This window comes from Malus domestica, chromosome 06 (assembly GCF_042453785.1).
Source record: "Malus domestica chromosome 06, GDT2T_hap1".
In the NCBI taxonomy this organism is placed as follows: domain Eukaryota; kingdom Viridiplantae; phylum Streptophyta; class Magnoliopsida; order Rosales; family Rosaceae; genus Malus; species Malus domestica.
Genome location: NC_091666.1, coordinates 34,874,155 through 34,886,360, shown reverse-complemented (window position 1 = coordinate 34,886,360; position 12,206 = coordinate 34,874,155). Strand labels below are relative to the sequence as shown.

Genomic DNA, 12,206 nt, shown 5'->3' with positions numbered 1-12,206 from the left:
GTTAATATTATTATTTTGTAATAATGATGTCCGATTCTCCACGTGCAGTTGAAGTCGTGAGGTTTGTAAGCTAAAATTGTTAGTTAGGTCTGAAAGGTGAACAAAACCTAATTCAACTCCCATATTCCTGAGTACACCACCACAGATACCAAACCAACCCTCACCTTTTTTTTCTGGTCTTTAACAATAAAATTAATGATTTCTTCTCGTAATTAGGATAAGGTTTAATTAATTGAATTAGGGTTAGCTGTATGGGTACGTAATCATCTGGTCTATGCAATCTATTACAACTTCTGTTTAGTGATACATATTTATGTTAATGTGATCATTGCTTAAATAATTTTTTCATATACGTACAAAAATTAATAAATAAAAGAAAATGAGAGTAAGATGGCTAGGTGGGTTATAAGTAGACGTTGTAGGTTAGAAATTTGGAAAGACGTTGAAAGAGGAACCATACTTCACCCCACCAAGCAACCCATCTCTCTCTCTCTCATGTTCTCATGTCATATTTTCATCTTATAATATTATAATAAAACTTGGTGGGATGATGATGATATAATTGTGGTTTTTTTTTTGTTAGCCAAGACGTTGCATCAATCGCAGGTGTAAGGTCTGTCCAAACTCTCCCACTCTCTAACGGAAAATACTTTTCATCTCTCTTCCCCTCTCCCTTATATAATAATCCATTTAGCTAATTCAAAGGATCTCCAAGCTCTCTAGCTTCGCTCCTCCCTTATCTATTGATCTCTCCTGCCGTACCTTAGTTATAATTGTCTCGGTTATTATTGCCTTGCCCCCGCGCTGGGCATCGTCGACGTCGTCGTCTTCTTCTTCTTCTTCGCTCTCTACAAATCTAGATAGTATTTGTCGATCTATTCGATCACGAAGGGAGAACATCAGGCATCCATGGTCGTTGTAGAATTAGCTCTAGATATAGGTTGTTAGGCAGCTTTAATTCCAATTTATTAATTTGTTCTTTTTGTGTTTATTTATAAAAAAAAACACTTGAAGATCATAAACACATATAATTAAGATGTGCACTAGAGGCCATTGGAGGCCAGCTGAAGACGAGAAGCTTAGGGAGTTGGTGGAACGATATGGACCTCATAACTGGAACGCAATAGCAGAAAAGCTCCAAGGAAGATCAGGTATACTATTTCTAGTTTTCTATTTCTTTTCGTTTTCTGATTGATATGTTTGCATTTGTTGAAATTGTTGGAAACTGCTTATACTAACATGCCCAAAATTATATATGCTGCAGCTAGCTAGGGCAAATATATTTGTACGCAATTAATTAAATTAATTAAATATTCAATTACTCAACTAATTAAGACATGCATATGTGTGTGTGTGTGTGTGGGGGGGGGGGAAGAGAGTAGTTAATTGATTAGGGTTAATTGAACGTGTTTTTGTAATGTAATCATGTCCACGAATAATTAATTCACAATGAATTGAATGATGCAGGAAAAAGCTGTAGGTTGAGATGGTTCAATCAGTTGGATTCAAGAATCAATAGGAACCCTTTTACAGAAGAGGAAGAAGAGCGTCTCCTAGCTTCTCACCGCATCCATGGAAATAGATGGGCTGTTATTGCAAGGCTTTTCCCTGGACGTACCGATAACGCAGTCAAGAACCATTGGCATGTCATCATGGCACGCAGGTGCAGAGAAAGATCTAGGCTTAATCACGCCAAATTAATAAGGAATACGTCTAGTGTTACTGCTGCTACTACGGCTCAAACCCCGTTCATGAGTATCAATACTAACAATAATGAACCAAAATCCTCTTCAAAACAAGACCATCCCCTGCAGATCAATTGCAATATCGGCACGTGGAACCTTGATTCATATAATTATATTGGGAAATATTACTCATGCAACGACAGAAATCATCATCAGTATCGGCCAGCTTTCACTCATGACCCTCATCCTCTCTTTCCAAAGGAGTTCTATCCCAATACCTGCAGTGTCACAATGCACCAAGGTGATTATCCTCTAGTACCAATTAATTCTCATGACTACTCATAGTGTTCCATGCATGCATCTTCCTAGCGACAGAATTACATATATGCAATATATATATATTTGATGATGATGCATGCCCTTATCAGTTACAACGACCATTGATCAATATTCTCATGCATGCATGGACCTAACTATATGTATTTATTATATCTATGTTGTAGATCATAATAAAGATCAGCCAATTGAGTTTTACGATTTTCTTCAAGTAAATACTGAGTCTAATGGGAGTGAAGTGATAGATAACGCAAGAAAGGATGAGGAGGAGGTGGATCAGGAAGGTACGGGACAACAGAACATAAGCAACGTAGCCGGTCTTCCTTTTATCGATTTCTTATCTGTTAATAATGGAACTTCTTCATAATATTGGTGTCTTGATGAAGATGATCAATGACATCTCAGCAGTGTAAAACTATCGCTAATGACATACAAACGGCACAACTTACCAGTTAGATGCTTGTTACTGCATCAATCCACAGAAAATCATATTTAATGAGATACTGATCGATGATCCGTATATCATATTGTAGCTTGCTAGCTAGGCATGTATTGTAGAAAGGAAGATGATGTAATGCAAGTGTTAATGTAAAATTATATTCTGAAGTAGAGAAGGTGAGCGCGTTTACCATGGTCATGGCTTTAATTTGCATGCATGATTCATCTGACATTATGTAAGTGGATATTTAGTTTGATTATTTGGTTGAAATTGAAATCCATAAATGGAACGGTGGAATGCGAGCATAGAATTCACAAGCATATTTGTTGTGCCTTAATTTTTTGTTTATGTGTACTTCATCACTCTCCCTTCTATATATATACACATAAGCAATTACAAAGTATCATTTCTAGTGCATGCATGACTATATATAGTGAAGGGAGTTATGCTTTATCCTAAATAACCAACTTCTTATAAGCCTTTGTAATACCTACGAGAAAATTTGTGATATGCTTGTTGCCTAGTGTTTTAAAAAAGTGTTATTCACACATCCATTTTTATCTCTCACACACTCTTGTTAGTTTTTTACCATTGATATTCTTCAATTCATTCGATCCGACGACCGCAAATTGAGATGAGTATGTAAAAAATCAAAAAAATGAATGTGGGAATAGCACTCAAATTCGATTTGGGTGCATGTGAATCACAGTCGTTGCCGCGGTGGTTGCCATTGGGAGGTAGCGAATAGTTATATGCAAGATTGAATTCCTTTCTTGTTGTGTAAACCAAATAGAAAGGAGATAGAATAGTTATACTCTTTTGAGACTTCACCCCTATTCTATCTCTATTTTAAATTTTCAATCTCTCTATTTTAGTGGATGTGTGAATCAAGTTCTAAAAGATTGCAATTTAAGGTAATCTCATTCAATAAATTTATATTTATATGAAACTTATCATATCCTACCTACCTTTGATCAATCATGTCACAACAAAGTTTTGAATGGCGTAGTTATGTTAATATGAAAAAGGATTTGGTAGAAAAACTTGATTCTATTCTTGCTTTTTCTAAGTCATTATGACTATTGTGATTGTTTATCAATAAGTACAAACTATATATATGAATGTGAAACATATTGGAGGGCTTGAGAACTTAGGTTAAGACTTCATGTCTCTTAATTTATTATCATTATATTCACAACAATGTATGGAGTGGATATAATCACAAGGGAAAGAAAAATTACAAGTAGGATGTAGATCATATTGGATATGCCCAAATGACTGAGCATGTCGTGAGGATGTGAAGAAATGTTACATATCGCTATATTAAATTATCAAAATGACTTTGTAGTGCTCATAAAGATTTGATTACTCTCCATATTGCTAATTGATTTTAGCTAATGTATGAGAGCATGTTGACTTACCTAAACTGCCACACATGCTCTACGTCACCAAATTTGTGTTGTTCACGTATGTGGGAGGTTTAAAAATTTATCACACATACAAGGCCGTTTGAGCATGTAAAGAAATATCCCACATATCATAAATTTAATTACTAAATAAACTTTATAAGTTCTTAAACGAAATCAAACTACATTTTATATTACCAATTAATTTTGTTTGTCCACGTACACTAACATTTTATATTACTAATTAATTTTGTTTGTCCACGTACACTATATATTGAAAGTGGTTAGTTATCACAAATTCATGATACTTGTACAATGTAAAAGGACAAACATTTGAAAGGAAAAAAACACTAAATCATGACCATGTTGCCTAGGCTATATATAGTGCAATACCGACCGATATTCAATTATGTTTTAAATAAAGTATGTACAGTACATGAACTTAAGTACAAACAACAACAACAACAACAACAAAGCCTTTTCCCACTAAGTGGGGTCGGCTATATGAATCCTAGAACACCATTGCGCTCGGTTTTGTGTCATGTCCTCCGTTAGATCCAAGTAATCAAGTCTTTTCTTAGGGTCTCTTCCAAAGTTTTCCTAGGTCTTCCTCTACCCCTTCGGCCCTGAACTTCTGTCCCGTAGTCACATTTTCGAACCGGAACGTCAGTAGGCCTTCTTTGCACATGTCCAAACCACCGGAACCGATTTTCTCTCATATTTCCTTCAATTTTGGCTACTCCTACTTTACCTTGGATATCCTCATTCCCAATCTTATCCTTTCTCGTGTGCCCATACATCCCACGAAGCATCCTCATCTCCGCTACACCCATTTTGTGTACGTGTTGATGCTTCACCGCCCAACATTCTGTGCCATACAACATCGTTGGCCTTATTGCCGTCCTATAAAATTTTTCCTTGAGCTTCAGTGGCCTACGACGATCACACAACACGCCGGATACACTCTTACACTTCATCCATCCAACTTGTATTCTATGGTTGAGATCTCCAGCTAATTCTCCGTTCTCTTGCAAGATAGATCCTAGGTAGCGAAAACGGTCACTTTTTGTGATCTTCGCTAGATTGCTCCGGTCATTAGTGTGGATAAGTATATAAATGGATAGAGATAGGAAAGCAAACACAAGATGTACGTGATTCACCCAGATTGGCTACGTCCACGGAATAGAGGAGTTCTCATTAATTGTGAAGGGTTTACACAAGTACATAGGTTCAAGCTCTCCTTTAGGGAGTACAAGTGAATGATTTAGTACAAATGACTTTAGGAAATATTGTGGGAGAATGATCTCGTAACCACCAAACTTCTAAGTCCCGGAGTGTGGTATCGGCTTGACTTTCCTTATCTGTCTCATAGGTAGATGTGAAATCTTCTCTGGAAGTACTCTTCTTCCATCCAGGGGTGGTATCTGTAACTGGTGGAGATGCACAAGGTAATGTATCAATGTCACTTGAAGCTTACTTGTAGTTTCAGGCTTGGTCAAGCGCGATACAAACCATGTAGTAGGAGTCCCCCAAGTCGCCGAGCTAGGGGATCTGCTGAAAGAGGTAACAGACAAGGTAAGCAATCAGAGCTCCGGCTGATTGTTCACATTCTCCCTATCTTGCAGGCAGCATGAAGGATAAAGAGAAGAAAAATGAGAAGAGATGATATGGGATACTTTTGCTTTTGAAGAAGTAACTTTCCACAGGCTTATTCTTGAACTGGGCTGGAGGGTTTTCTGGTTTCCTCCAAAGTATAAGGCCGACTGAAGAATTTGAGGGTCAAAACAAGTCCATCAAATCTAGAGTACGTTCGACCCTGCTGATATGGGATACTTTTGCTTTTGACAGAGTAGTGGATGTATCGGCACGTGTGCTGTTACGCTTGTCTCCACATGCTTCCTTGTATCCTTCTCACTTGCCCTATCTGTTCCTCAGGCAGATGCGGTATCTTCCTTGGGAGCATAAGATGTTGAAGATGAGTACTCGAGAGCAATGCCAGGGTAAGGGGTTCCACGCAGTCAGTTCCTGGCTGGAAGCTTGATTCCAAGTGCTGACTGATTGCTCTTTTTCTCCTTGTCTTGCAGGTAAGAACAAGGCCAAAGGAAAAGACAGGGAAAAAGCATGATATGGGATACTCTTGCTTTTAACCCTGATGATATGAGATATTCTTGCTCTAGTATAGCTTGTTTACAGAGGTATTATCGGGGGGAAAGAAAGCTGAATATTTCGAAAGGCTTCGTTGGGAGTGCCCTCTCAGATAAGAGGAAGGGTTGAGCATTTTTGCAGGTCTGCCTGTCCGTTGGGGATGGAGGTCGACATATATAGAAGTCTCCCTAACATCAAGTAATAATGCTATTCCTTTACCCTGCTTGGTCATAGCACGGTAGTGGGAGCTGCCAGCTTCACAAGTTTTAACTCTGTCAGAGCACTTTGAAAAAGTGGTCTGTGGTATCTGGAAAGCTGATGTTGCGTGTGAAGATTACAGACAAGCTTTATCCAAGGAGATCCGGCTCTTGAAGTTGGGAAAGTGGTGCCTCTTCGGTTTTCGAACAAGCAATCCTGTCGGGGATCTGGCTCTCGAGATTCGGAGAACGATGCCTCTTCGATTTTTGAGAAAGCAATCATGCTGGGGGTCTGGCTCTCGAGATTCGGAGAACGGTGTCTTCGATTTTTGAGAAAGTAATCATGTTGGGAGTTGGGAGTGTTTTCTCGAATATGAGTAAAGGTTGGGCATGTTTGCTAGTCTACCTTGCCACGAAGCACAGAGGTTGACACACATGGACTTTCCAATTATCCAGCAGTGGTACTGTTCATTTACCCTCTCTTCGATTTTTGAGAAAGTAATCATGTTAGGAGTCTGGCTCTCGAGATTCGGAGGGTGTTTTCTCGAATGTGAGTAAAGGTTGGGCATGTTTGCTAGTCTACCTTGCCACGAAGCACAGAGGATGACACACAGGGACTTTCAAATTATCCAGCAGTGGTACTGTTCCTTTACCCTCTCTTCGATTTTTGAGAAAGTAATCATGTTGGGAGTCTGGCTCTCGAGATTCGGAGGGCGATGCCTCTTCGATTTTGGGGCAAGCAATCTTGTTGGGAGTGTTTTCTCGAATGTGAGTAAAGGTTGGGCATGTTTGCTAGTCTACCTTGCCATGAAGCACAGAGGTTGACACACCGGGACTTTCCAATTATCCAACAGTGGTACTGTTCCTTTACCCTTGTGGGTAATAATATGGTAGCTAGGCCGTCAAAATTTATGTGTCTAAACTTTGTTAGTGTTGTTTCTTTGCTATTCTTTTACCCTTCTTGGTCAGAGCGATGTAGTGAGAGTTGCAAGCTTCACGTGTCTCGACTTTGTCAGAGAACTTTGGCAAAGTTATATGTGGTACCCATGAGCTACTGTTGCGTGTGGGAAGTGGGTGATTGAACAGTACGATTCCTGTGCTTTCAACTTCGCCAGAAATCTTCGATAGAATGCCCATAATTTCCGCAAAGCTGAGTGTGCGTGTGACAGGTGCTGACAAGGCTGGAAAAGTAGTCTCAACTTTGTCAGAGAACTTTGGCAAAGTTATATGTGGTACCCATGAGCTACTGTTGCGTGTGGGAAGTGGGTGATTGAACAGTACGATTCATGTGCTTTCTACTTCGCCAGAAATCTTCGACAGAATGCCCATAATTTCCGCAAAACTGAGTGTGCGTGTGACAGGTGCTGACAAGGCTGGAAAAGTAGGTGCCTCTTCGATTTCTGAGATTGACCCTCGTGGTCTCTGAGCAGCCCAGCTTTTGAGAAAGCAAACCTCTTCGATTTCTGAGATCGGCCCTCGTGGTCTCTGAGCAGCCCAGCTTTTGAGAAAGCAAACCTCTTCGATTTCTGAGATCGGCCCTCGTGGTCTCTGAGCAGCCCAGCTTTTGAGAAAGCAAACCTCTTCAATTTCTAAGATCGGCCTTCGTGGTCTTTGAGCAGCCCAGCTTTTGAGAAAGCAAACGCCTCTTCGATTTCTGAGATCGACCCTCGTGGTCTCTGAGCAGCCCAGCTTTTGAGAAAGCAAACGCCTCTTCGATTTCTGAAGCTTCGTCGAGTGCAGATTTTTATAGAGGCTGACATTAAGTTCTAAAGCACACTTGAATATCCACCAGTAGAAGCTCCATTCTTGCACTTCTAAGATCTTGATTTGTCCGACCTCTTCTCTTTTCTACACCTCTGAAAATGTCTGGCCCCTCCGACCGTCGTTTTGACTTGAACCTTGTTGAAGAGGCAGCCCCGCCTTCTCCAGACAACATATGGCGCCCATCCTTCGTCTCCCCTACTGGTCCTCTTACCGTTGGGGATTCCGTGATGAAGAATGATATGACCGCTGCGGTAGTGGCCAGGAACCTTCTCACTCCCAAAGATAACAGACTACTTTCCAAACGGTCTGATGAGTTGGCTGTTAAGGATTCTCTGGCTCTTAGTGTTCAGTGTGCAGGTTCTGTGTCTAATATGGCCCAACGCCTATTTGCTCGAACCCGCCAAGTTGAATCATTGGCGGCTGAAATGATGAGTCTCAAACAGGAGATTAGAGGGCTCAAGCATGAGAATAAACAGTTGCACCGGCTCGCACATGACTATGCTACAAACATGAAGAGGAAGCTTGACCAGATGAAGGAATCTGATGGTCAGGTTTTACTTGATCATCAGAGATTTGTAGGTTTGTTCCAAAGGCATTTATTGCCTTCGTCTTCTGGGGCTGTACCGCGTAATGAAGCTCCAAATGATCAACCTCTGATGCCTCCTCCTTCTAGGGTTCTGTCCAGTACTGAGGCTCCGAATGATCCCCCTTCGGTGCCTTCTCTTTCTGGGGCTCTACCGACTGCCGAGACTTCTCCTAAGCAACCTTTGTGAAGGCTCCCTCTTGTTTGTTTATTTTGACTCAAGTATATGTACATATTTGTAATTTATCGGGGATATCAATAAATAAGCTTTCCTTCATTTCAGCGTATTGTGTTAAATCACCAAAGCCTTTTTCGCTAAGTTCTTTGAATTTTCTTTTGTTGAAGCTTGTATGTTGGAGCTTTGTGAGTGGAGCATGTAGGTTGAGGTAGTGTTCCCTTAATTTCCCGAGCGAGGACAACTTCTCGGTTGGAGACTTGGAAAATCCAAGTCACTGAGTGGGATCGGCTATATGAATCTTAGAACGCCATTGTGTTCTGTCCTGTGTCATGTCCTCCGTTAGATCCAAGTACTCTAAGTCTTTTCTTAGGGTCTCTCTCAAAGTTTTCCTGGGTCTTCCTCTACCCCTTCGGCCCTGAACCTCTGTCCCATAGTCGCATCTTCTAATCGGAGCGTCAGTAAGCCTTCTTTGCACATGTCCAAACCACCGTAACCGATTTTCTCTCATCTTTCCTTCAATTTGGGCTACTCCTACTTTACCCCGGATATCCTCATTCCTAATCTTATCCTTTCTCGTGTGCCCACACATCCAACGAAGCATCCTCATCTCCGCTACACCCATTTTGTGTACGTGTTGATGCTTCACCGCCCAACATTCTGTGCCATACAGCATCGCCGGCCTTATTGCCGTCCTATAAAATTTTCCCTTGAGCTTCAGTGGCATACGGCGGTCACACAACACGCCGGATGCACTCTTCCACTTCATCCATCCAGCTTGTATTCTATGGTTGAGATCTCCATCTAATTCTCCGTTCTTTTGCAAGATAGATCCTAGGTAACGAAAACGGTCGCTCTTTGGTATTTCTTGATCTCCGATCCTCACCCCTAACTCGTTTTGGCCTCCATTTGCACTGAACTTGCACTCCATATATTCTGTCTTTGATCGGCTTAGGCGAAGACCTTTAGATTCCAACACTTCTCTCCAAAGGTTAAGCTTTGCATTTACCCCTTCTTGAGTTTCATCTATCAACACTATATCGTCTGCGAAAAGCATACACCAAGGAATATCATCTTGAATATGTCCTGTTAACTCATCCATTACCAACGCAAAAAGGTAAGGACTTAAGGATGAGCCTTGATGTAATCCTACAGTTATGGGAAAGCTTTCGGTTTGTCCTTCATGAGTTCTTACGGCAGTCTTTGCTCCTTCATACATATCCTGTATAGCTTGGATATATGCTACTCGTACTCCTTTCTTCTCTAAAATCCTCCAAAGAATGTCTCTTGGGACCCTATCATACGCTTTTTCCAAATCTATAAAGACCATGTGTAAATCCTTTTTCCCATCTCTATATCTTTCCATCAATCTTCGTAAAAGATAGATTGCCTCCATGGTTGAGCGCCCTGGCATGAACCCGAATTGGTTGTCCGAAACCCGTGTCTCTTGCCTCAATCTATGCTCAATGACTCTCTCCCAGAGCTTCATTGTATGACTCATTAGCTTAATACCCCTATAGTTCATGCAATTTTGTACATCGCCCTTATTCTTGTAGATAGGCACCAAAGTGCTCGTTCGCCACTCATTTGGCATCTTCTTCGTTTTCAAAATCCTATTGAAAAGGTCAGTGAGCCATGTTATACCCGTCTCTCCCAAAACTTTCCACACTTCGATTGGTATATCGTCTGGGCCTACTGCTTTTCTATGCTTCATCTTCTTCAAAGCTACAACCACTTCTTCCTTCCGGATTCTGCGATAAAAAGAGTAGTTTCTACACTCTTCTGAGTTACTCAACTCCCCTAAAGAAGCACTCCTTTCATGTCCTTCATTGAAAAGATTATGAAAATAACCTTTCCATCTGTCTTTAACCGCGTTCTCTGTAGCAAGAACATTTCCATCCTCATCCTTGATGCACCTCACTTGGTTTAGGTCCCTTGTCTTCTTTTCCCTTGCTCTAGCTAGTTTATAGATATCCAACTCTCCTTCTTTGGTATCTAGTCGTTTATACATATCGTCATAAGCCGCTAACTTAGCTTCTCTCACAGCTTTCTTCGCCTCTTGCTTCGCTTTTCTATACCTTTCACCATTTTCATCGGTCCTATCCTTGTATAAGGCTTTACAACATTCCTTCTTAACCTTCACCTTTGTTTGTACCTCCTCATTCCACCACCAAGATTCCTTTTGGTGTGGGGCAAAGCCCTTGGACTCTCCTAATACCTCTTTTGCTACTTTTCGGATACAACTAGCCATGGAATCCCACATTTGGTTAGTTTCCCCCTCTCTATCCCACACACACTGGGTGGTTATTTTCTCTTTGAAAATGGCTTGTTTTTCTTCTTTTAGATTCCACCATCTAGTCCTTGGGCACTTCCAAGTCTTGTTCTTTTTTCTCACTCTTTTGATATGTACATCCATCACCAACAAGCGATGTTGATTAGCCACGCTCTCTCCTGGTATAACTTTGCAATCCTTACAAGTTATACGATCCCTTTTCCTCATTAGAAGAAAATCTATTTGTGTTTTTGACGACCCACTCTTGTAGGTGATCACATGTTCTTCCCGCTTCTTAAAGAAGGTGTTGGCTAAGAAGAGATCATATGCCATTGCAAAATCCAAGATAGCTTCCCCATCCTCGTTTCTCTCCCCAAAACCATGGCCACCATGAAAACCTCCATAGTTGCCTGTCTCCCTGCCCACGTGTCCATTTAAATCTCCTCCTATAAATAACTTCTCCGTCTGAGCAATTCCTTGCACCAAGTCTCCAAGGTCTTCCCAAAATTTCTCCTTCGAACTCGTATCCAACCCTACTTGAGGTGCGTACGCACTAATCACATTGATAAGTTCTTGTCCTATTACAATCTTGATTGCCATGATTCTATCTCCTACCCTCTTGACATCTACAACATCTTGTGTCAAGGTCTTGTCCACGATGATGCCAACACCGTTTCTCGTTCTATTTGTGCCCGAATACCATAGTTTAAACCCTGAGTTTTCTAGATCCTTTGCCTTACGCCCAACCCACTTAGTTTCTTGTAGGCATATAATATTTATCCTTCTCCTCACCATAACTTCTACTACTTCCATAGATTTTCCCGTCAAGGTTCCTATATTCCACGTTCCTAAACGCATTTTGCTCTCTTGAACTCTACCCTTCTGTCCTAGCTTCTTCACCCTTCCCCGTCTAATAGGATCAAAGTACTTCTTTTGTGTGTCCCGTGTAAAGTTGATAGGAGCATATGCTCCCAAACAACTTTGAGTGGAGTCGTTCGAAAAGAAGTTTCTATAGCCCCCTTGCTCATTTAACACTGCATCCGGGTGCCGATGGAGATACAGCGACCCTTGCTCACTTATCACTGTGCTCGGGCCACACAGCGCGCCACTTACGGGTGACGCCCTAGCTTTAGTGCGATTTCGTTCTGGATTCATTTTCATAAGGATTCGACGTGATCATGGAGTGCCGGCTGTCGACTACCTG

At 41.2% G+C, this 12,206-nt stretch overlaps 1 protein-coding gene across 1 annotated transcript; it reads left to right on the top strand.

Annotated features, from left to right (window-relative positions):
- Positions 1–704: 704 nt before the first annotated feature.
- On the top strand, positions 705–2,780 carry LOC103438277 (transcription factor MYB54-like). The gene is made up of 3 exons (XM_008376817.4): positions 705–1,151; positions 1,468–1,986; positions 2,189–2,780. The coding sequence occupies exons 1-3, from the start codon at positions 1,037–1,039 to the stop codon at positions 2,386–2,388; spliced, it is 834 nt and encodes a 277-aa protein (XP_008375039.1). The 5' UTR covers positions 705–1,036; the 3' UTR covers positions 2,389–2,780.
- Positions 2,781–12,206: the final 9,426 nt, after the last annotated feature.

Excerpts from the sequence above, each read along its gene's own strand:
- LOC103438277 (XM_008376817.4), top strand. The coding sequence starts at position 1,037 with ATGTGCACTAGAGGCCATTGGAGGCCAGCTGAAGACGAGAAGCTTAGG. Across the intron at positions 1,152-1,467 it reads AAAGCTCCAAGGAAGATCAG|GAAAAAGCTGTAGGTTGAGA; the intron begins GTATACTATTTC and ends TGAATGATGCAG. Across the intron at positions 1,987-2,188 it reads CAGTGTCACAATGCACCAAG|ATCATAATAAAGATCAGCCA; the intron begins GTGATTATCCTC and ends TCTATGTTGTAG.